Below are 23,020 nucleotides of genomic sequence, written 5' to 3' on the forward strand. Positions count from 1 at the left end.
TTAAGCCCCAATGCAAAATATAACAAATCCCCAAACAAATTAGGCTTTGAAATTTTCTTCCCTTAACTCTCTATACATATTTGGTTCAATATAGTCGACCTAAATTACATAGACTCTTGAGAAACCAAACTTATTATATAATAACGCACGGTAATTAAGGAAACAAAATAGTTAAAAAACAAAGTGTACATTAGAAGTCAGAAGCTAAAGCCTGAAAGATGATTAAAGCATCAATGAAAATTAAAACTTTAAAACTTCAGAAGCTACTTTTTTCACTCGAAATAAAGCATACGTATCTTAACTTCTTGATCATTCTCAACGCAACTAAACAAAGTAGCTAGAAAACCACTTTTACTGTGGGACTAGCCTAGCGTTTTTCAATATTGGTACTTTCTAGACTTTTAGGCATTTGTGGGATATTAGGGTTCATCTGTTCTGGTACGATCAAGAAATTAAAGAATAAAACTTGCATGCATGTGCACGGCGGCATAACCAATATAAGAGCGCAAAATGATGACATGGTGCCGTGAGTACGAATGTTTATCTCGAGAGGAATTACATGATTGAGAGATGTTAAATTTAATCAGGATTAAGATAATTAATAATTAAAAGTAGTATTGTTGAAAGTTCCAAAGTCTGAAAGCCAAACTTGGTTGATAAGGAAAACAAGCCACATGGGAGTCATAATCTGAAAACTATATAAAACTGAACGACCAGCAGATATGCATGCATGCATGAAAGGGAGATCAACACACACACACACAATGCACTTTTTTTGTATATCCAAGCGCTGCTGACACATCCTTCCAATATCCAAACCAAGATTTTCTCTAATCAAAATATCCTTAATAATCTTTAATCAGGAATATTATTGCTTAATAATCTTTAATCATACGAACTGGTCAATCAGCAACCGTGCATGGTAAAGCTTAAACATAACCATGATAAAAAAAAAACACACTCGATCAGCCTAGCTATACCCTTTCTTTTGTAAAGATGTCCAGGAATACTTAGCTGAGGACGTCGACCTCCTACAATGTCTAGTAACTTAATCCTATATAAAGCCTTGAAAATGTGATGATACATAGAAATAAAGGGGAACATCTCAAAAAACCATTCAAGAACAACAGGAACAACAATCTCTTGCATGCATGCATACATCTTGAAGCTTTATATAATTAAATTAGAGTTTGGATTTCGATATGGCCGACATGCAAATTGTTCCTGCCTGCAAAAACGTAGAAGCGCAGTATGTGGAGATGATGGTTCCTCTCTATTCTCATGGATGTGAGAAGAAAATAAAGAAGACCCTCTCCTATCTCAAAGGTAAACTATACCTCTCTATACGTACATATTATGATATATTGCTAAGCGCCACCATTGTCGATATTTTTCTCAGGTATTTCAGTTGGAAGTCATAGCACATATAAATCTAAAGTACTAATATTTTCTAACATTTTCTTCAACCTAACAATGCAACATTGCAAGGTGGTCAGTCCCCTCAAGTTTTATGTTTTAATTTGTTGTGTTGTGTGTGCCCGCCCAGGTCATGAGTGAGACATTATAGTAGCAGTCGTTTAGTTTGACTATGTCTGATATCCTAGGCCCTTCGCAAAATTGCAGCCTGAAATTAGATAATTTTTGTGGGCCTGTGGCTATACATTAGGGTTTTCACTCATTTTACAGTCTGGGTTGGTCCAGTTGGGGTATTAAGCAGCAGTAAAAGTGTGAACTAAACCCTAACTAATGTTGTGTTGTAACAATATTTATATGTACGGGCAGGGATATACTCAGTGAAGGTGGATTATAACGAACAAAAGGTGACGGTATGGGGAATATGCAACAAATACGATGTGCTTGCAACCGTAAGGAGCAAGAGAAAACACGCATGTTTTTGGAACCCTAAAGACAACATCGCCTTAGAAGATCAATCACCAGAACCACCAGCGGTGACAACACCACCACCTTCCTCTCCTTCTCCTATTCATAATACTTCAAGTGGTAAATACACAAAGCCTTCTTTGGCTCTGATTAGGGTTCGATCTTTGAGCTGGAAAGCATGGACTCCATGGAAGAAAGTTTTCAATAGGTCTTATTCATTACCCTCAAGGCTGAAGCTCAACGTTAATTGATTATATACAACGATCGATAAGAAAATGCAAAAGAAGATAATGCTTGCTGCCTTCCTCTTGTTGCAATTTGGATTAGATAACTACTATGTACTTTAGTTGTGTGGAATTTAATCATCTGCCAGTAGAAGCTGGTATTGTTTAATTACCGCTAAAACTTAGTTATCCCTCTACTTGAGATAGAGAGTTAAAATAAGTATACACTCGTGATAACACACCCAAAATAAGAAGACCGAGTCAAATCGATATGTAAAAATCTCACTGTAGTGGTTCGTAAACCAGACTTCCTCCATTGATCGGCATCCTCTCACTTTGGTAGTCAGAAGAAATTGGGTACTGGTCTTATCTATCCCCTCTTTCTCTTTATATTCAAAATTATTTGGCACGATTTGACAAGTTTATTCCTTGTTAACTCTTTGGTAGGGTCAGCATGATGATCATGTGCCCATATAGTTACCAATTTACTGCAATTCAGAATTGTAATACTACCTAAATAAAATGACATATGCATGTACAAATGCACGAAAATCACATATGTTAAGTTAGATACTTGTGGGAAAGCAACAAAAAGCAGAACCACATGGCATTTTCCTCATTTTCCCCTGCTGATTTGATGCGAATTCTCAAGTATAAAAATATGGTTAGTACACAAAAACTTTCTAACTTTTAAGCCACTTCACGCCCATCCATCCAAAACCCTCCACTGGGTTCTTGCCACATCAGCCAACAAAAAGTGGTGAGGTGAGTACAAACAAAAGTCTTATAACCAGGCGAACAAAACGTGATTAATACCGCTTTAATCATTAAAATTTACGCCTAACGCTGACCAGAAATGTGATTACCGTGTACGTAATCTGGGTGAAGAAGTCTCACCATATGGAAATTTTCGTCCATAATCCACATTATGCCTAACTCGATCGGAAAATAAATAGAAGATACCAGAAAGTTGAAAATCCAACCAGAGATAAAATATAATCTGTATGCATAATCTACATGGATTTATATGCATTTTTTGCCGTCACCTCACCTGATAATTGATATCCATTACCTTTAAAATCAAATTTGGCTAAATAAAACCCACACGTTACACCAACTAAAAGGTATATATAAAGTCACCAACCATCTACGACTTTGAAACAAAGCTTTGAAGGCGGTAATTACTAACTATACAGCTACCTACCAATCAATACCTCTCTCTCCCTCTCCCTCAGTAGCCGCTCTCGCTCTCTTGAACGGAGGCTCTACAATTTGCGGGGGTGAGAAAATTAATTATAAAAGAAGGGATGATAAGGGTAGGCATTGTTGCAGAGCTGCTAGGGTTATACACGGCAGCCCTTGCGAGGATGGCGGAGGAGCTCGTACCAGCAAGGCGGCACAATACCAGTTTTCGTGATCTCGTGAATAATCTTCGTCTAGCTTCTCGGCCGGCGTCCACTCACGACGCTGCTTCTTCCTTTTATCTATATTTTTAAGCTAGTACATCACTGATGGATACACGATCCTGAGATGGATTGGGCGGCTTTCTTTCTCTAATTGGTTGCTTAATTTGCACGTCTTTCATTGATATCTTTTTTATTTGGTTACTTTATCTGCATTCATTTTTGGATGCTGCAGTATGCTTCCATGAAAACGGTGTATGTATATGAAATTCTTTGTTTTCTGCAGTAATCTTCTATTAGTTTAATTTATCGTAATTAGTCATACATGCATATGTAATCTTGGATCATATATTATACAAGTTTTATATTGCAGGCAGCAGGTTTTTGTTGATTAATTAGTCTCTTTTGTATCCGTAATAGAGATCAAATGATGATTAACTAATTAATTTCCTGATTTAAGATTATTAATATTCTATTGATTGCAGATCAAGCCTCAAGCTGTGTCAATGGAATATAGCCCGTTATCAGTAAAAATGCTTTGAGACATATATATCGTTTAAATTATAATAAAATTGGTAAACAAATAAACTAATGCAAGAAAACAATTTGATAAAATTAGACATAAATCTAATTTCTTTTGCAGTTATTAGGTATATTTGCTTGACTGCTTCAATATCTTAACTGACAAATGACATATAACCTATAATATAAAACAAAAACCAATACTTATCCCATGCAATCGGCCGTACAAATACTAGAACACTGAACACCACAGCGTTCGAATTTGCGTCATATCTTTCGTTAGCTCCAAATACTATATCTTTTCTTAAAGTCTCTAACTAAGTGTTCCTAGGTCTTCTTTTATCTTTTTTGTCTTGAGTCTTTGTCTCATAGTCACATTTTTTAGTCGGGACATCTGTAAGTCTTCAGTTTACGTGTTCAAACTTATAATATAAAAAAATAATTAAAAAAAAAAAAACCCTTGAATGATGGGACGGAACAAAAGGTGACAAATTTTATGATTGATTATCCATGATTCATTAATCAGGACTCTTAATCAGGTAGCTTTATAATAATTCAGATCATATGTATATCAATATATATTTATATTTATATATGTTATGTGAACATGAACTAAGAAACAAAACCACAAACACTCCATGCCTCCGACTGCTTGCTTGGTCGGTCTAACCATTCACAAGTTTGAATCATAAAAAATAATAGAGAAAGCTGTCGGTGTGGACATTTAATCTTGAAGATTTTCCAACGACTTGACTAAAACAGTAGTTAATTAAATAATTATAAATAGAGTTGAAATTTTGAGAAGACAAATTATATTTTGTGACATGTTCAAATTTGGTTTAGTAGCTAATTAGTTTGAGCTATCTTTAAACTTTTTCTCACTCGACAATTAGTTGCAAACGATAGAAACGAGTCATGAAAGATGGTTGAAGAAGATGCACTGCATTTTCTCTGAGAGTTGTCCCACCCAACGACTCACACTCTCAGACGCTCTTTTGGTTCATTTACAACTCCTTTGCTCTCATAAGTATGGACCTAAACCTTGTCGAGTTTTGCAATGAAGCTCGTGATAATAAAGTCTATCACTGAAAACGATTACCTAATTATGACAACTCACATATCGTACTAGAGAAATATAAAACTGGTGCAAAATTAAAATATAAAGAGTCTCATGATTTTAAATGTATTTTGATCAACCATGCGGTCAAGCTTTTTCCTTATTTAAAACTGTTTAAACTAGGGTCTCATGTATTAATATTCTTCATCATGAAAAATTGTTATATGGTATTAATTACTAATTTACATGTTATGATATGAATTGATTTGTCAAACAATATTTTGATCATCATTAAAGAATTACTTCAATTTTAAGACCTAGATTCATACATACAACTCCATAATCTTTCTTTTCTGATTCACAATTTGCAAACATAAAAGTTGAACATTGTACTTTGTTTATACAAACAATACTGAGAGTAGAAGAATCAAACTTAAGATGTCAAACGCAGAAGGTTAATGTTGAATCTTCAGCCGGATTTGAAAAAAAAAATGGAGGGAATACTTTTACCCACCTCCTAAAGTAGGAGTGAGCATCACTCCTACCGATTGTCGTTAGATTAGTTTAAATTGTGATATTCGTATTTTAGATCGATTAAAATAAATTAATTTAACGATAACAAACAAGAAGAGTGAGCATCACCTCACTTTTAGGATGTGAGCAAAAATGCACTTGAGATGAAAACAAGTTCAGGGGAAGAAAAATGAATTGTCAAAAGTAGGGGGAGATAAATCATTTCTTCGAAATGAGAGAGGCTTCTTTGTAGATAAGCGTAAATCAAGGGCCAAAACCAAAGAGGGTGACTTTTGAGCCCAAAATTCTCCTTTTCCTGGCTTCTCTTGGACGGTGAAGACCCGGAGGACACTCTGCCACCAGTCTCTGCCTCTCTCTCTCTCTCCTCTCTCCTCCCTCACTCGTCACTCCTCTGGTATGAATTTCTCTCCAATTGATTCAAAATCTCAGATTTCTTGATTAATTTCCAGATTGGTTTATGATTTTGCTGTTCTTACCATATTCTGTAATCTGGGTTTTCTTATTGATGTAGCTGTAGGATATAGTTAAGCAAGAGAACTATATATATACATATTCAAGGGAATACTACTGTTTTGTAAATTTTACAGCTTTTGTGCTTTCATTTCCTTCTTGTTTTACCCAGTTAATTGGGTGATTGCTGAAAACGGATGCTCTGATCGTCATCATATTGTAAGCAGTATCACCAATTGTTTCATTTTTTTTTTCGCACGATTCTCAAAGATCATAATAATTTCATTGTTATTTGATAATCCTTATTGTGTTTGACAAATGGTTTCTTCATAAAGTTTTGATTTTTGTCGTGATGTTCATGTTTTTGGAAATTTTAGCTCTGGTTGACCTTTTTATTTCAGTATCTCTTAGTTGATGTTAATTTTAGTGGATCTTGATCAATTTACTTTAATTTGCGTGTTAGAACCAAAGTCTAAGAATGGCTGGATTTGTGCCTTATGGAATTGGAGGATCTTATCCATATTCATCATCATCGCCTTCAAGTTTATCGGCTTTAGCGCCACCTTTTACTGTCGATCGGCCTGTGCCAAAACCCATGTCAAGCTCACTTGATGTGACTGAGCCACCTTATGTTGCCCCCATGAATTCTTCTTTGCACAATTGGCTTCCTTCTCACCCGACCACTACCCCATCTAATTTCTTTGCCAATCCCACCCCAGATCTCAATTCAATTCCTCCATCGAATGCGTATGGATATGCAGGCCTGCAGACTGTTGAACCATCCAATACAAACTTGCCTGCCTTGAACACTATTACCACAACTTCTCCCAGTACGTTTAAGTACGATCAATCCTTCAATGCTGCTGCAACTAGTTTTGTTGAGGCCAAACCTTATTATCCCTCTTATCTATCCTCAACAGTTCCGAGTGTTCCCCCCATGGTGGTTCCTAGTCAGCCGAGTTATGATTGGCTGTCTAGTACTCATTTTGCTCCCTTGGATAGCTCCTCTCACAATGATTACACTCAAAACCCTTCTGATCCAAAGTATACTACCCAGTGGGGTGGCTTGTGGGAGTGGGAGCAGGGTAAACAGGGAGACATTAATGGAAATTTCTGCTCAAAGAAGACTGATGTTTCCGGCTCATCACTGTACAAGAATTACATGAACCAAGGTATGTCTTCCCCAAGTTATGCGTCTATGGAATTTTTCCAGTGCAACTACTTTTCTTTTCCTTTTTTGTTCACCTCCTGTTTGTTATGCAACCCTACTTTATTTTCCCCTAACTATCTGTATAATGTGCAGACCCCTCATGTGAAGAAGCATCACATGGTATCAATATTCAGGGTTGGGAAAAGCATGGTGGATCTGTAAGTGCAGAGCACTTAGGTGATAAATCCTTTTTGGCGAAAAATTCCAAATTCATCCCTGCTGATGTCACGGGATCCTTTTCAGCAGTTCCAGAAATCCATACTAAGCCATCATCCTCACAATTTGTCATGAACACCACAAACTGTAAAGCACCGTACAGTGTATTCTCTGAGCAACAACAGCATGATGCTAGTATGGATGATATTTCGTCCACTTCAAAATTGTCCTCTGCCCTTGCCACTAGAATACCAGCTATTGGCACTAAATCTTCAGAACCAGAGATAGGTCTGTTCAAAAGGTTGAATTTCAGAAGTGATGCAGCTGAGATAGGTCGTGATGACTATTATCTTTCTAGTGTACAAGAGTCTCGTCAGCCACAAGTTTCTGAAGGCAACTGTCGTTTCAGTTCAAGCCAACTTGACAGTGTTCTTGGAATAAATGATAGCTTCTTTGCAGAAAGAAATGAAGAGCTGTCAAATAATAGAAGTCTCAACAAGAGTCCATGGGATCATGTGTTTAAAGCGAAGTCTGGACTGGAAAATCCTCATGTTAGTCCTGGTGCTTTTAATGTGGCACTTAATACAAATGAAACCGTCAATTCGTTTCCGAGTTCATCTGACAATGTAGATCCTAATAATCCAGCTGTGGACTCGCCTTGCTGGAAAGGAGTTCCTGGTAGTCGGTTTTCTCCATTTGAATCCTCTGAAGAAGGGGTTCCAGAACAGATAAAGAAACTAGAGGACTACAATGGTTTGCATTTTCCAATGCCACCGATTTTTCCACTAAACGCTGCGGAAAATGCTTCCTCCCAAAAGCCTATCAAGAACACCGTTGAATACCATGATCTTGGGTGGCTGGAAAAGGGTGTGACCCTTCCTTTGAAGAGATATTCAGTTGAAAACTCAGCTTTTGGAGAACATAAATTAGATGATACCGCGAAGACCACTTATGACTCAGAAACAAGCCATGGTAGAGGACCTCAAAGTTACAGAAATGTCCTCCATAAATCAGGGAATGGGGAAAACTCCTTTGGTCTCTTTGGCCATTCTCACACAATGGAACAAGGTTGTGGTGGAGAAGACGGATTAGCAGTGGAAATGAAGAAAACAACACTGACTTGTGGTCCAGATGTTAAACTGAATGTCAGTGACACTATGGAATATGGTTCATTGCATGTGCCTTCTCATGCTGTAGAAAATATATTGTGTTCGTCTGTGGAGGAAGCACCTACTAAGCTTTCCAAATCTGATGGGGAAGATTCTATGCTGAAAGTGGGTGCACAGATGCTGGTTGATACAATGAATAGCTTGTCAGAATTGCTGCTTAGTAATTGTTCATATGGCTTGGTTCAATTGAAGAAAAATGATATCGAGGCAATAAAAGCCGTGATCAATAACCTGCATATCTGCATATCAAAGAACAGCGAGAAATTGTCACCGACACAGGAAATGCCATCGTTCCAGCAAAATACTTCTCAGTGGAACGGAGAGTTCATAGAGCATAATAAGGTATGCTGCTTAAGTTTTTGGAATCTTATTTGGGACTAAACCTTCAAATGAATAGCGGGTGCTTCACCATGCAGTTACTACCTCATACTCTATAATAATGTTTTGCTTGGCTGAATAATTTCTTCAGGTTGTGAGTGCAGACAGGGTCCCATTGGCATCTGCCTCTAACATTCAGGATGAAGTTACAGGTTCTGTTTCTGTGAAAAGTGACAAAAACATGGCGAAAGAAGATAAAATGACTCAGGTACCCCTATACCTAGCATCATAAAGTAAAATGTCAAGTTATATTGCTTGCCGTTGAGGGATGAGGTAGTACAAAAAAATTAGCTACTTATTTTGCCATGGACCTTGGTTTTTCAGGCTATAAAGAATATTCTTAGTGAGAATTTTCAGGCTGAGGAAACAGACCCTCAAGCCCTCTTGTACAAGAATCTATGGCTTGAGGCTGAAGCTGTATTATGTTCCATTAATTATAAAGCTCGCTTTAATCGTGTAAAGATTGAAATGGATAAGTGCAAGGCAGAGAAATCCGAAGGTTTATGCTCTTTCATTACGGCCGTAGTTTTATACCTATAAATGATAAACTTTGATCTTATCTTTATTTTATGATTGTGTTTGTGTTTCAGACGGCTTTGAATATAATGCAGATATGGTGAAGCAATCAATGGCTGATGTTTCCCCTGACTCAAACCCAGTTAACCCATTGACGCCTGATGCTCAGGATTGTCCAACTTCAAATCTCCAGGATTTACCTGTATTAAGTCAGGAAGATGATGTATTGGCAAGATTTCGTATCCTAAGGGACCGTGTTGAGAACACAAATTCGATCGGTGCTGCCAATGGGGGTGAATCCAGCTCCAAGGTTTCTGAACCGAACAAGGTTGATAATATTCCATCTGAAGTAAATGGTAACTTATCCTCACATGGTATTTCCATTCAGGATTCTCCTACATCAGATACAGTTGGGATGACAGATGATTACGAGGCTTCTGTTATGGCCAGATTTCGTATCATAAAAGACCGGGTTGAGAAATCGAAATTCATTAGTTCTGCCAATATGGAGGAATCATCCAGCTCCAATGTGTGTCTTGAACCCAAGAGTGACATAATTGCACCCAACGCAAGTGATTTTTCGGGACCTGAGTTCAATTTCCAGGATTCTTCCATTTCAATCACGACCAGCCAATCAAATGATTGCGAGGCTTCTGTTCTGTCCAGATTTCATATCCTCAAATCCCGGATTGAAAACTACGCTGACTTGCATACTGAAGGGCAACATCTTCCCGACCCCAAGATATCTGCAGTTGCACCTAACACGAGTGATAGCTTAATGCCCGAGATCAACATCCATGATTCTCCTCGTTCTATCACGACCGACCGGGGAAACGACTGTGAGGATTCTGTTATGTCGAGGCTTCAGATCCTTAAATCCCGGATTGACAACTCTTACATGCATTCAGAAGGGCAGCAACTGCCGGAAACTGGTGGTCTTGGATATGCTGGTATGAGAAACCCCTGGCCGTTTATTAGCAAGAGATCGGAGGGTGAAAGTTCAGAACTGAAGGAGCAACCTATGTTGCAAAGTCATGAAGCTGGCAGAAGTGAAGGTAATATGGTGACTGCTAAGGAATTCCATCTGTTCGTGGGCAGTCCACCGACAGATAATCAGAAGATCAACAGGCCTGGGAATCTGCTTCCGGCAGGTTGGTACGATAGCTCGTCCTCGGATTGGGAACATGTCATGAAGGAGGAGGTTTGGGGGCAGAACTGAAGAACCAGATGCTGGAAAGAAAACATCCCTTCCTGGGTGGTGTATGATTCCTCCTTCCTCTTTTGCTTATTTCCAAACTAAATGACTCTGGATACGATATTTTTGTACAAAGTTTGTGAACTTAATTTGAATATTTCGGAACGTATGTGTTCTACAATTATGTAATGACGATCAAGTCTTCGATAGTGTGTGGGCAGGTGCATGGATGCATGCATGCATGCATTTCATTACACGTTCATTCGCAGCTCCGGGTGCAGTTTTATACTACTCCGCGCACCTTAGCGGAGACAATCGTTAAGGACGAGGTTCGAAAAGGGTCCTCTCGGGATCCAGGCGTCGCAGCCGGACGATTGCTTATGATGTTACAATTCTGTACTAGCTTTGTTAGGGTGAATTAATCTTGCACATGTTGCTCCTTTTAGGGCATCGATTCCACGTCCTCTAACATGACAAAATACGAGCTCGTCTCCTTTTAGGGCATCGATTCCATGTCCTCCATTGTGATAAAATAAGAACTCGTTTAGATGTGCTTTTAAAACGACTGAAAACGCTTTTAGAGAAAATGATTTTTGGTTTCAAAAGCACTTAAAGTGCTTTCTGCAAGATACATTTTTTAAGTGTTTTTTCTGAATTTACTTTCATTTTTACAAATGATTAGTTTTAAAAACATCTTCACTAAAAATGCTTTCAATCATTTAAAAAGCACATCCAAACGAGCACTAAGACTTGCTGCCAAACAACCCCAGGTTCGATCCATGTCATTGACAAAGCAAAGCGAGATCGAGCAAATTGCAAGAGACAACCCTAATGTGGAAGATTTAAAAGACGAAATGGAAACCTTAAAAACTCATGACATAGGAGTGAAGTACATCAGCAAACCAGACGACCTCACTACCAATGTCTTTTGAGTCCACAAAAGAAAAGAAAAGCACAATAAATCCACACATAGACGAGCGTCCGTTTGGACAACAATAGCTAACGACCGACACTGACTCAAAAAAACTCATCATCAACTGACAACGAGCACGAGGATAACAAATTAAGTGGTGAGCTCCATGATAGCGCTGACAATGTCCCCGCTGTGAGTCCTGAGAGCCTTGACAGCCTTGCTCCTTGACACCCCGGCCTGTGTCATGACCAAATCAATGTCCTTAGGTTCCACCCCGGTTTCATCAACCTCTTCCTCTTCTTCATCTGCCTGAGGTCCGGCAGCTGCTCCAGAAATCTCTGGTTTCCCCATCACAGAACTCATGTCCGGCATCCTGAACTGCTGGGCAGCCTGTGTCTGCAGCTGAGAGCTCAAATCCTCAATCTTGGCCTCGCCAAATATCACATAGGTATCGGAGTTTGGACTCTTGAAGGCATCGGGTTTCGAGATGACAAATAGTATCTGAAAGACACAAAAAAGAACAACCAATCAACATCGACGGTTCCATTGGCCATAACAATATCTCAATTTCACGAACCGGAAATCAAACAGCAACTTACGTTTTTCGTCTTCTTGATTGTAACCCTGCTAATACCAGTAACAGGCTTCATACCCAGCTTCAGCATTGCCTTCCGACTCTTCTTCTCGCTTCTGCTCTGTTTCGATGACTCATTTCCACCTGTTACATCGAATTAACATTGCTCGAAGCACAACACAGATATAATACATACTCATTGTGATTGAGCAGCAAAAAATACTGTATAAATGAACGAAAAAGTTTGAATCTTTATAGTTTTCAACAAACAGAACTACGATTCGGCTTTTGGGTTCTACCGAAAACACTTCAAAATTAACATCAAAATCACTCGAGCTACCTGTTACGCTCTCATTATTTCGATAGCTTTTGCAAAATTCTAATATTTTCACCCTCTATATGCTCCTACCAATCAAACATGCCCTTAAAAAACGCAAAGACATCCATGACAAATCCAAAACTTCAAGCAATCGAAACGATAAGAACAGCAAAACAAAGGACAAACCTTGACCGCCGTCTTCCTTATCATCATCGTCGTCCTCGTCCTCGTCCTCATCGTCCTCGTCCTCGTCCTTGTCATCGTCCTTGACGTCCTCGACCACGACTTCTTCTTCTTCCTTGTTCTGACAACAGTAGCAGCTCGGAATTCGAAACACATATAAACCAAACAAAAAATGGGTACTTTAAACAAAGGGAGGAGCTTTACCTGATTAGTGTTCTTGAGAAGCTGGTCGGCGGAGACAACCTCTTCGGCGGCGGCGGCCTCGGGCTGAACCAGTGGAGCCGGTGACATGTTTCGGGTTTGTCGGCGGAGACTAGAAGCTCTGCAACGGATAAAAATATGATGTCTTAGCAATTCGTAACGCTGACGCAGCGGCGTATAGAGAGACGATGACTCGCGAGGGCAAAGGGTTTCGGTTTCTGAATGGGCCCGCTAGTTTTTGGCGGCACCACCAAGCCCAATCATTAAATCGCTTGCAATATTTTTCCGATGGAAAATGTTTTTTGCACTCATTTTTTATCCTGTTGTTCACCACTTGTTTTGGTTAATTCTTTTCATAAAATAGGATCAGTTCATCGCTTCATCACAGCAGTTCATATTTTCGGTGGCCAGAAAGACTCACAGAGGATTTTAGCCTCTCATGAACATCATTGTATGATAGAACGTGTCATGTATATGGTCCTGGAATTCGTCTGAACCATTGGACCACCTTGTTGTGTTTACTTGTTTTTATTTATTGTTTATTGATTCTTGTTATTGGTAAGAGTTTATTACGACAGAAAAACTTAAGACTCTTTATTTACAAGTAAAAATGAATATCACCGAACAGTAATACTATATGACAACATAAACCATGCTATCCTATAGACACTGTTTGATAAGATGTGAGATTTGATAGACTGCTTATTTGCAAGTAAAATTAACCGCACAGTGTGCAATGAACAAACACGATTTACGAATCTCCAGAATCCTTACCAAAAAAATCCAAAGAGGATCCTGTTGGTATCATTAGTACTAGTTGGTCAAATCTCGTCTCTAATTAAACAGTGAAGTACATCCTAATCCATGAAGCAGACAACTCTTACGAGGAAGAATTAAAAGATGAAAATAGAAAACTTTAAAAACTCATGACTCAGGAGTGAAGTACATCAGAAAACCTGAAAGCCATCGCTGCCAATGTTTTGAGTCCCCAAAAGAAAAGAGAAGCGCAATCTAGATACACATAGACGGGCGTCCGATTGAGCTACAAAAACCAATGACCGACACGACACTGATTCAAAACACTCATCAAGTAAACAATGAGCATGAGAAAAACTATTGACATTGGCCAATTATGTGGTGAGCTCCATGATAGCGCTGACAATGTCCCCGCTGTGAGTCTTGAGCGCCTTGACGGCCTTGCTCCTGGATACCCCAGCCTGCGTCATGACCAAATCAATGTCCCTAGGCTCCACCCCGGTTTCATCAACCTCTTCCTCCTCTTCATCCTGAGCTCCAGCAGCTGCTGCCGAAATCTCTGGTTTTCCCATCACAGAACTCATGTCTGGCATCCTGAACTGCTGAGCAGCCTGTGTCTGAAGCTGGGAGCTCAAATCCTCGATCTTGGCCTCGCCAAATATGACATAGGTGTCAGAGTTTGGACTCTTGAACACATCAGGTTTCGAGATGAAAAATAGTATCTGAAACACCAAGAAATAGCAAACAAACAATGAATATCGAGCATGATACAACAATATCCCAATTGCACCAACTGGAAACCAAACATCAACTTACGTTTTTGGTCCTTTTGATGGTAACCCTGCTAACGCCAGTAACAGGCTTCATCCCAAGCTTCAACATTGCCTTTCGACTCTTCTTCTCACTTCTACTCTGCTTCGAAGCCTCACTTCCACCTGTTCATCATCGTCTAATCAAGATCACTTTAAGGACAACATAAATAACACATACTCATTGTAATCAAACACCAAAAACAATCAGGCTCACAAAGAAACCGTAGCATAAATGAACGAAAACGGTTTGAATCTTTACAGTTCAGAACAAACTGAACTACACTTCGTGTCAAAACAACAACAACGGCAACAACCAAGCCTTATCCCACTAAGTGGGGTCGGCTATATGAATCCTAGAAACATTAGCACAAATGAACACAAAATCATGCATCTACGTTTCGGGTCGAAAACATCTCAAAAACTAACATCAAAATCAGCCAAGAAAACTTTTATGCTCTCAATATTTCCATAGCTTTTATAAAAATCTGAACTTTTCATCCTCTGCGTGCTGCTAACATTCGTAACAAATCCAAAACTCCAAGCAACAGAGAACATTCAGGAAGCACAGAGAACAAATAAACAGCAGAAACAAAATGACGAATATGCCGTAAAATCGAAAAGACAAGAAGGAAAAAAGAGCAACCTTGAGCGTCGTCTTCCTTATCATCGTCGTCCTCGTCATCGTCCTCGTCCTCGTCATTGTCGTCCTTCACGTCCTCGACCACCACTTCGTCTTCCTCCTTGTTCTACCAATAATACCAGTCCACCATTCAAAGTTTAGTAAATAAACAAAAACGGAAAATGAAAACAAATTATTTAATCCCCACAAAAAAGAGAAAAGGGAAGAGCTTTACCGAATTAGAGCTCTTGAGAAGCTGCTCGACGGAGGAGACCTCGTCGGCTGCGGCGGCTTCCTGCTGAACCAGTGGAGCCGGTGACATCTTTTGTGTTCCTCGGCGGAGCTCTGGAAATTCTGAAACGGATAAAGGGGAACAGTCTTAGCCGTTCGGCAGGGGCAGGAGCAGCGGCGCGTATATAGAGACAGCGTGATGGAGATGGATGATGATTCGCGAGGGCAAAGGGTTTCTTGTTACATGTGGGCCCGCCATATGGGCTTTTCGTTTATTTTGTTCGCTTGTAACGTTGCCCACATTCATATCTTGGCACACGTAAGGTCAATTACTAAATCACGTGTGTTATTAAGAAAATTCAAACTCGGGTGCAAGAAATTTAGCAACTTACAGCAGGGACGGGCCTAAATTACATATTTATATGTTGCAATCATGTTAAGAGAGAGATAATTCTAAAGACACTAACTTATTATGCCAAATTTTGGTTACCAATTGATGTGTCCAGTTAAGCAAAGTCCTGCTGGAACTTACCCACAGGCTAACCTACGATCACCCAATTTTTTGAGTTTTTTTTTTTCAAGCAATGGGACATGATTGGTCGTTGTGCGTCGCCACCTCCCACCTATGACTACACATCCGGTTAAGGTCTCACAGGACTTTCCGCAATCAATCAGAGCATACAGATATCCCTTCAACGCAACGTAGGTCATTGAAAGGACCTTGAGATACTCGCGGCTTGATGAACCATCACGTTCATGAAGATTTTAATTTTCCGAATAAGCAACAAAAGACATATGCAACTTGATAGATGCTTTTCCATGTCATGAGGCATATGCAATTCCGGTTACCAGCACTAAAAACCCACTTATACCTGCAAACTAAAACAAGAAAGCAACTCGAATTGAACTAATCAAATTTGATTCCATCTCTACCAACATCATAAGTTCATCAGTAACTACAATTTTTCGAGTCAGAACAAACGCCATTTCAAGTACCTTCCCTATGAACAAAATTACTTGAACTTGACCGCTTACGAGCAAAACAACAGTTCACCTTCCTGGTATTTCTCGCATCCCGTAACTGCAAATCGGCCTAATAGCGGAACAACAGTTCAGTTTTTTGGTATTTCTCATATCCCATTAACTGCAATTCGGCTAAACAACGAGAGTTTTGTTCACTTCTTCACCGCGGCTTGCTGCTTCCTCAACATCCTTTTAGACTTCCAATCACCAATGTGCCCGGCGGCATGGCAATGTGATAGTGTCCATAACCCACATGGAGCGGCAGAATCACAAACGTGAGAAATTTTTGGGTGTTCCGGGTACACCAAAAAAATTTGGTGTACCCTCACTCATAATGGTGGACCCTACCCTCACTTTTTTTTCAATAAAATAATAAAATCAAATTTTAATGAGTGTGGGTACACCAAATTTTTTTGGTGTACCCGGAACACCTAAAAATTTTCCCACAAACGTAGCAGTAGCACTGCATAAAGTCAGTGAATTCACTTTTCAGATGCCAAGTTAAACAATAGAACTAGGGAATCAGGGATACAGTCACAAGACGCAAAGATTTGAAGTTGTAAAACTCCATTACCAGATCACAGTAGCTCTCATGGGGTGTTGTACCGAAAGGAAATTTCAGGCAGAGGTGCCTTGAATGTGGATAGTCTCTACAAGCAACCTATACAGCATCAATTCAATCCAAAATAAGGCATCAGATATTCACAAAATTAGCTCATAACTTCACAAAAATTGGAATATGAACAAATAAGCACAAAAGTTGGAAACTTCTTATAAATTTCAAATCTTTTGAGGTTAAACATCTGAAGGTTCATAGGAAAAATGCCACAATGGGGTTATAATTTAAAATCCATTTCTTCATCTGCATTTTCCCAGCAACCAAACACAAGAACAAAGAAATAAAATGGAGTTATGATTTCAAATTCAGTTCTTCACCTGCATTTTCCCAGAAACCAAACAAAAGAAAGAAAATTGACACAAAGAAACAAATGGGTCATGGGTAAAAATCAAAACCTGTCCTTTCTCAGCAACAACAGCGATATCGGGAGAACCATCGTGACCACCACCACCATTATTCGACACGGACAACTTGAATAACTGCACCGGCTCCGAGGGATCGAAATCCAAAATGAAGCAGTCCTCGACGTCCTCGAAGTGTTTAACATCAACCTTGTTTTTGACACAGAGAATTTGCCTGATTGGACTCCCGTCGTCGTCCTCCGCGGAGGAAGTCGGCGGAGCCTTCTGGGGCGATTTCTGGGTTGTCACTCTCTTCTTCTTCTTCACGCGCGACGGCGTCGACGACGGCTGATTAATCACTCTGACGTCGATTCCGGTTTCACCCATTTTCTCTCTGGCTCGCTTTCGGTTACCCAGGATTTTGAATTTTTTTTTAATCTCTTTTCGTCTGAGATTCGGAATCCGAATTTCGGATGAACAGTCGCGTTTTTGGCTCTTGCTGCGTTTTAAACGAGAACGTTAAATGGGAAGGAGGACCGCCATGTTTTAAACGATAACTTGGGCCGGGCCAAAATTGTGAATTATTTTGTTCAAACTGTCGAGGCCCAAGTTCCAAATTATTTGGGCCTGATACGGGTTGTATGGATTCCATATACTGGAATAAAGTCATATGCTTGCCATTAGTAAGCGGATTTGTTTGTTTATTTCATCGTTACTTATTCGGACTAGTAGAAGTTGTGATTGAGAATGATACCTGATTGTTCTGGTATGAAATTTTATTCTTGATTTTTTATGTAAGTAAAACACAATCCAAATCATGAGAGAGAACGATACTATAACCTTACATATCCATTTCCCATAAGCATGTTAAGGGCACGGACATCTTTGTACTTTTGTTTTGTTAGGAGCTTTAGCCGTTTGATGCAGTCTGACTTAGTTCATATTTTGGTTTCGATTTTCGATTTCAAGCGTTGACCCTTAGTTATATATCTTATACCAATGATAATGTATTTGGTGGAACATTACAATTAATATATATTACCCTTGTATCTCAACATATCCTTCTTTATTCCATTTGATTGTTGACCAAATATTATAATCAAACATATTTGAGCTACTATTATTTTTTTTTTTAATTCTTAATGCTTTTGCAGGGTTGGGAATCCGAATCATTTTTGTGAGGATTCTAGGAATTCGTGAATCATGTTCGTTCATACATCGTGAGATCATAAATTGTTTTAAGTTTTTTTATTTAAAATTGAACACAAACAATATTTGATAAAAATTAACCGTACCATGTACAATAAACATACACAATTTATGAATTTTCGAAATTCTCATAAAGATGATCATGTTGGCAGGGTTGGTGAGGATGTTTTGTTAAAGAGTTGACACCTTAGGAGTTTGGACCTCTTCCGGTTTTGAATTTTGTCGAACTTTTTTTTATTTACATCTCAGGCTCTGGGTCTCTGGAAAAGATAAGTTTCTTCGAGAAAAAGATGGGGTCCAATTAAGGAAGTAGCACTTTGATTTTATCACCCACGAGAGCTATTAACTGAAGTCGCTTGATCAATGCTTCTGCTAAACCATTTTGAGTATGGACATGAGGAACAGGGTGTTCAACATCAATGCCCAATGTCATGCAATAATCATCAAAGGTTTGAGACGTAAATTCACCAGCATTATCAAGTCGGATTGACTTAATGGGATAATCTGGGAACTGTGCTCGTAATTTAATTATTTGAGTAAGAAGTTTCGCAAAGGCTACATTCCGAGTAGACAAGAGACAAACATGTGACCATCAGATAGATGCATCAACCAAAACCATAAAATATCGAAATGATCCACATGATGGTCGAATAGGCCCACAAATATCCCCTTGAATTCTTTGCAGAAATGATAAAGATTCAGCATCAACATTTAGTTGTGATGGTCTAATTACCAACTTCCCTTGAGAACAAACTTTGCAAGGGTTATCATTTGAGACAACAATGTGTTTGTTCATTAATGGATGTCCATTATAGTTGGTAATGATCCTACGCATCATGGTAGATCCTAGATGACCCAGACGGTCATGCCAAAGCATGTAAACTTTTGAATCAATGAACTTCTGGTTCATGACAGTATGTGATTCAATTGTCTTTATGTATGTATAATACAATCCACTCGACAAACCACACAACTTCTCCAATATACGCTTCTAGGTATCATTGGAGGTAATGCATAGATACTCCACATTTTCTGCACTTTTCGTTTTAATGTGGTATCCATTTAAGCGTATGTCTTTGAAACTCAACAAATTTCGAGTAGATAGAGTAGCATACAATGCATTCTGTATGGACAATATTGTTCCATTTGGTAACATAATCTGGGCTTTCCCTGAGCCTTCAATTACATATGAAGGTCCTGATATTGTTGTTACCCTTACCCTTGTAAGTATTAAGCTTGATAAATACTTTCGATCACAAAGTATTGTATATGTGGTTGCGCTGTCTGCAAGATAAATATCTCCACCATTTCTCATGTTCTGAGAATAACCACAGTTTTTATCCATGCTCTCTGAGTAAGAGAATCAGAGTTAAAAGCAAGTTATCACAAGAAATTTACATGCCACTTTTATTGAATCTAAAATACTACAAGTTCAGCATAATAAAAGTACATCAATGATTCAATTGGACCGGTATACTTCATTTCTCATTTCCACAATAAAATCTTGAACATCTAGGTGAGTTGTGTTCAACTGCCCTGATAAGTCAAACACTGGATCAGGTATATCCATTGGTCTAGCTTGGTCGAGAAAATTGGTCTCGACACCCTTCTCCTTGAGAGAGGCTTGATACATATCCACCAGATGTTTTGGGGTACAACAAGTACGCGCCCAATGCCCATTACCACCACACCTATGGCAGGCTCCTTCAGAGTTCCTGGGAGCATTGTTCATATGAGCTTTGCCTTTGTGGTGATTCACATTTTTGAAACTCGAGCCTGAATTATGCATCGGAACCTAGTTGTGAAACTGAACTCCATGGTTTTTGCCTTTCCTGTTCTATCGACCTCGTTTGTGGCCACATCCTCGTTTATGATTATCACCTCTGGACGTTCACCTCGAGGGAAGCAACATTCACTTCTGGGAATGGTGCAGATCCAGTAGGTCGGAAATGATGGTTTTTCATCAAGAGCTCATTGTTCTGTTCAGCTACTAAAAGCACAGATATCAGATGGTTGTACTCAGTGTAGCCTCGCGCTTTATACTGCTGCTGCATGAGCACGTTGAAGGCATGAAATGTGCTGAGAGTTTTTTTCCAGCATATGTTCTTCAGTAAGAATATCCCCACAGAGCTTCATTTGAGAGGTAATTTTGAACAACGCAGAATTGTACTCTGCCACTGACTTGAAGTCGTGGATCCTCAAATGAGTCCACTTATAGCGGGCCCTTGGAAGAATCACCGTTGTTTGGTGATTGTATCTATTTCTCAAGGCATTCCAGAGAGCTAACGGATCTTCAACCGTTAAGTACTCACTCTTTAGCACCTCATCAAGATGACGACAAATGAAAATCATGGCCTTTGCCTGATCTTGAGAGGATGAGCTACTCTCTTCCCTGATGGTATCTCCAAGATTCTCTGCTTCCAGATGGATCTTGATATCCAATACCCAGGTCAGGTAATTCTTCCCGGTAATATCCAGGGCAGCAAATTCAAGCTTCGCCAAGTTCGCCATTTTCTTTTCTAAAAGAAAATGAGATGTGTAAGAACTTGCAATAATATGTATTCCTGGAGGAATATGACGTTAGAACTTCTGGTTCTTACAAATTTTTCATTTTGATCTTCAGGCCAAAATGATAAGCACTCGAAACTTCTGGCTCGAGATTTTCAGGGTGAATGAGGAGGGCGATTGTACCGCACAATTCTCATTGAAATAATGTAACATAGAATGGGTGATTATTCCACACTACTTAAGTAGTAGGAAAATTAAATACGCAGAGCAGGGTGCGCGATTATACCACACCACCTAAAATTGCAATGAAATTAAACAGCAGACCAATTTAAATATGCAAGGTAGGGTGGGCGATTATACCGCTCCACCTAAAATTTGCAGTCCAAGATAGGTGATAATACCGCATCGTCTTGAATCGCAGTAAGAATAAATTTGCAATTCAAGATGGGCGATTGTACCGCACCATCTTGGATTGCAGTAAAATTAACATAAATAAATACTGGGTTAGTAATCAATATCCAAACCAAACAAGAAATCAAAGATGTATGTAATCGTTAGGTTGAGAACTAAGAGCAGGCATGAAGCAAACAGTTCGTCGCGAGGGTATACCGCACAGTTGAGGCAGAGGAAGAAGATGAACAGTAAAAACCTTAAAGGAAACATTTTTTCTTTCCTTCGTTCGGCGAAGAGAGATGAGAGAATAATTATATTTAGAGACTTGTGCTGATAACGTGTTATAAATAGGTCAAAGGTAGAAAGATAACTTTTTAATGGTAGGTGCGAGGCAGATGAAAAATGTCACACTAAAACTATAACATAAGATGATAACAAATAAATACGGAGGAATAGATGATGTTATTGATATTTTCTCTCGTTCTCTTCTTATATATTTTTCTGTCACTTGAAAACATACGAAGTGCTCTATATATAGAGCAACTCCAAACTGATGCATTAATTGCTCATTGAAGTTTACAGCACTTCCCTTGACAATACAATCTCCATGCATTTACAAATTCAATTTTACTTTGCATGGACATTGAAAACTTCTACCAATTCTAGAAAACTTCTGCCAATTTACTGTGATCATTTATTACCCACCAGTCTTTTCAACACCCTTGTATCTCAACATATCCTCCTTTATTCCATTTGATTGTTGACCAAATATTATAATCAAACATATTTGAGCTAATAATTCTTTTTTTTTTAATTCTTAATGCTTTTGCAGGGTTGGGAATCCGAATCCTTTTTGTGAGGATTCTAGAAATTTGTAAATTATGTTCGTTCATCATACATCGTAAGATCATAATATTTTAAGTTTTTTATTTAAAATTGAACATAAATAATATTTGACAAAAATTAATCGTACGATATACAATAAACATGCACGATTTATGAATTTTCGAAATTCTCGAAAAGATGATCACGTTGGCAGGTTGGCAGGGTTGGTCAGGATGTTTTGTTAAAGAGTTGACACCTTAGGAGTTTGGACCGCTTCCGGCTCTGAATTTTGTCGAACTTTTTTTATTTACATCTCGGGCTTTGTGTCTCTGGAAAAGATAAGTTTCTTCGAGAAAAAGGTGGGGTCCAATTAAGACGTGGAAGTAGCACTTTGATTTTATCACCTAGAAGTGGATCCGATCCGACATGATTAGGTGAGATGTGATCCCCTTTGATTTGTCCAACCCCGACCAATTATATAATACCATTTGTAAACCTAATTAATCCTTCTTGGAGTTTCATTTGTTTCAATTTTCAACACACTCGTTTATTAATTAATTAATTTGAGCAACTACTATTGACATTAATATGAAGTAAGATTCGATGTCTATGTTTAAACTGTTTTCTTTTTCTGAATTTTCGTAGATTAATTAAGTTGACGTCGTATAGTACATATTTAAACTGATTCAAAATGTTTATACATGTAAAACACACAAAACAAAAACGATGATAATCAACTTACTCACAGAGTTTATATGTGCGAATGATGTCTCAATGAGGCATGAGAACTAAATGTTTT

At 38.8% G+C, this 23,020-nt stretch overlaps 5 protein-coding genes and 1 pseudogene across 12 annotated transcripts; 2 read left to right on the forward strand and 4 right to left on the reverse strand.

Annotated features, from left to right (window-relative positions):
* Positions 1–1,090: 1,090 nt before the first annotated feature.
* On the forward strand, positions 1,091–2,274 carry LOC137719453 (protein SODIUM POTASSIUM ROOT DEFECTIVE 2-like). Its single transcript, XM_068458487.2, has 2 exons — positions 1,091–1,326; positions 1,783–2,274. Exons 1-2 carry the CDS (start codon positions 1,203–1,205, stop codon positions 2,130–2,132), a joined length of 474 nt encoding a protein of 157 aa, XP_068314588.1. The 5' UTR covers positions 1,091–1,202; the 3' UTR covers positions 2,133–2,274.
* Positions 2,275–5,761: 3,487 nt separating this feature from the next.
* On the forward strand, positions 5,762–10,904 carry LOC137719976 (uncharacterized). Of its 8 annotated transcripts, none has more exons than XM_068458959.2 (7): positions 5,767–6,015; positions 6,244–6,290; positions 6,535–7,243; positions 7,375–8,948; positions 9,076–9,192; positions 9,309–9,483; positions 9,575–10,904. In XM_068458959.2, exons 3-7 carry the CDS (start codon positions 6,550–6,552, stop codon positions 10,717–10,719), a joined length of 3,705 nt encoding a protein of 1,234 aa, XP_068315060.2. In that variant the 5' UTR covers positions 5,767–6,015; positions 6,244–6,290; positions 6,535–6,549; the 3' UTR covers positions 10,720–10,904. The 8 variants fall into 8 exon arrangements, with proteins under 8 accessions (XP_068315059.2, XP_068315060.2, XP_068315063.2 ...); XM_088690541.1 differs by having other exon boundaries at positions 5,800–6,015; positions 9,596–10,904; XM_068458961.2 differs by having other exon boundaries at positions 5,850–6,015; positions 6,543–7,243.
* A 632-nt stretch (positions 10,905–11,536) lies between these two features.
* On the reverse strand, positions 11,537–13,048 carry LOC137720278 (nascent polypeptide-associated complex subunit alpha-like protein 2). The gene is made up of 4 exons (XM_068459324.2): positions 12,889–13,048; positions 12,688–12,805; positions 12,208–12,326; positions 11,537–12,109 (listed from the first exon to the last, which is right to left on the reverse strand). Exons 1-4 carry the CDS (start codon positions 12,973–12,975, stop codon positions 11,759–11,761), a joined length of 675 nt encoding a protein of 224 aa, XP_068315425.2. The 5' UTR covers positions 12,976–13,048; the 3' UTR covers positions 11,537–11,758.
* Positions 13,049–13,635: 587 nt separating this feature from the next.
* Positions 13,636–16,305, reverse strand: LOC137720279 (nascent polypeptide-associated complex subunit alpha-like protein 2). The gene is made up of 4 exons (XM_068459325.2): positions 15,308–16,305; positions 15,097–15,199; positions 14,458–14,576; positions 13,636–14,363 (listed from the first exon to the last, which is right to left on the reverse strand). The coding sequence occupies exons 1-4, from the start codon at positions 15,392–15,394 to the stop codon at positions 14,016–14,018; spliced, it is 657 nt and encodes a 218-aa protein (XP_068315426.2). The 5' UTR covers positions 15,395–16,305; the 3' UTR covers positions 13,636–14,015.
* Positions 16,306–16,335: 30 nt separating this feature from the next.
* LOC137719477 (RPM1 interacting protein 13) lies at positions 16,336–17,791 on the reverse strand. Its single transcript, XM_068458514.2, has 4 exons — positions 17,341–17,791; positions 16,901–16,987; positions 16,771–16,789; positions 16,336–16,594 (listed from the first exon to the last, which is right to left on the reverse strand). The coding sequence occupies exons 1-4, from the start codon at positions 17,671–17,673 to the stop codon at positions 16,479–16,481; spliced, it is 555 nt and encodes a 184-aa protein (XP_068314615.2). The 5' UTR covers positions 17,674–17,791; the 3' UTR covers positions 16,336–16,478.
* Positions 17,792–19,954: 2,163 nt separating this feature from the next.
* Positions 19,955–21,409, reverse strand: LOC148698916 (uncharacterized; annotated as a pseudogene).
* Positions 21,410–23,020: the final 1,611 nt, after the last annotated feature.

Source organism: Pyrus communis, chromosome 1 (assembly GCF_041283825.1).
Source record: "Pyrus communis isolate YQ-2024b chromosome 1, ASM4128382v1, whole genome shotgun sequence".
Classification (NCBI taxonomy): Eukaryota; Viridiplantae; Streptophyta; class Magnoliopsida; order Rosales; family Rosaceae; genus Pyrus; species Pyrus communis.

Bases quoted from the DNA above. Each gene is read 5' to 3' on its own strand.
- LOC137720279 (XM_068459325.2), bottom strand. From the start codon at position 15,394: ATGTCACCGGCTCCACTGGTTCAGCAGGAAGCCGCCGCAGCCGACGAG. The intron at 15,200-15,307 runs GTAAAGCTCTTC...TATTATTGGTAG, and splicing joins TTCTCAAGAGCTCTAATTCG to AACAAGGAGGAAGACGAAGT. The intron at 14,577-15,096 runs GTTGCTCTTTTT...GATGATGAACAG, and splicing joins TAAGGAAGACGACGCTCAAG to GTGGAAGTGAGGCTTCGAAG.
- LOC137719976 (XM_068458958.2), top strand. From the start codon at position 6,550: ATGGCTGGATTTGTGCCTTATGGAATTGGAGGATCTTATCCATATTCA. The intron at 9,193-9,308 runs GTACCCCTATAC...TTGGTTTTTCAG, and splicing joins AAGAAGATAAAATGACTCAG to GCTATAAAGAATATTCTTAG. The intron at 9,484-9,574 runs GTTTATGCTCTT...TTTGTGTTTCAG, and splicing joins CAAGGCAGAGAAATCCGAAG to ACGGCTTTGAATATAATGCA.
- LOC137719477 (XM_068458514.2), bottom strand. From the start codon at position 17,673: ATGGGTGAAACCGGAATCGACGTCAGAGTGATTAATCAGCCGTCGTCG. The intron at 16,988-17,340 runs GTTTTGATTTTT...GATGCTGTATAG, and splicing joins TTGTTGCTGAGAAAGGACAG to GTTGCTTGTAGAGACTATCC.
- LOC137720278 (XM_068459324.2), bottom strand. From the start codon at position 12,975: ATGTCACCGGCTCCACTGGTTCAGCCCGAGGCCGCCGCCGCCGAAGAG. The intron at 12,806-12,888 runs GTAAAGCTCCTC...TACTGTTGTCAG, and splicing joins TTCTCAAGAACACTAATCAG to AACAAGGAAGAAGAAGAAGT. The intron at 12,110-12,207 runs GTAAGTTGCTGT...TGTGTCTTTCAG, and splicing joins CAATCAAGAAGACGAAAAAC to ATACTATTTGTCATCTCGAA.
- LOC137719453 (XM_068458487.2), top strand. From the start codon at position 1,203: ATGGCCGACATGCAAATTGTTCCTGCCTGCAAAAACGTAGAAGCGCAG. The intron at 1,327-1,782 runs GTAAACTATACC...ATGTACGGGCAG, and splicing joins GACCCTCTCCTATCTCAAAG to GGATATACTCAGTGAAGGTG.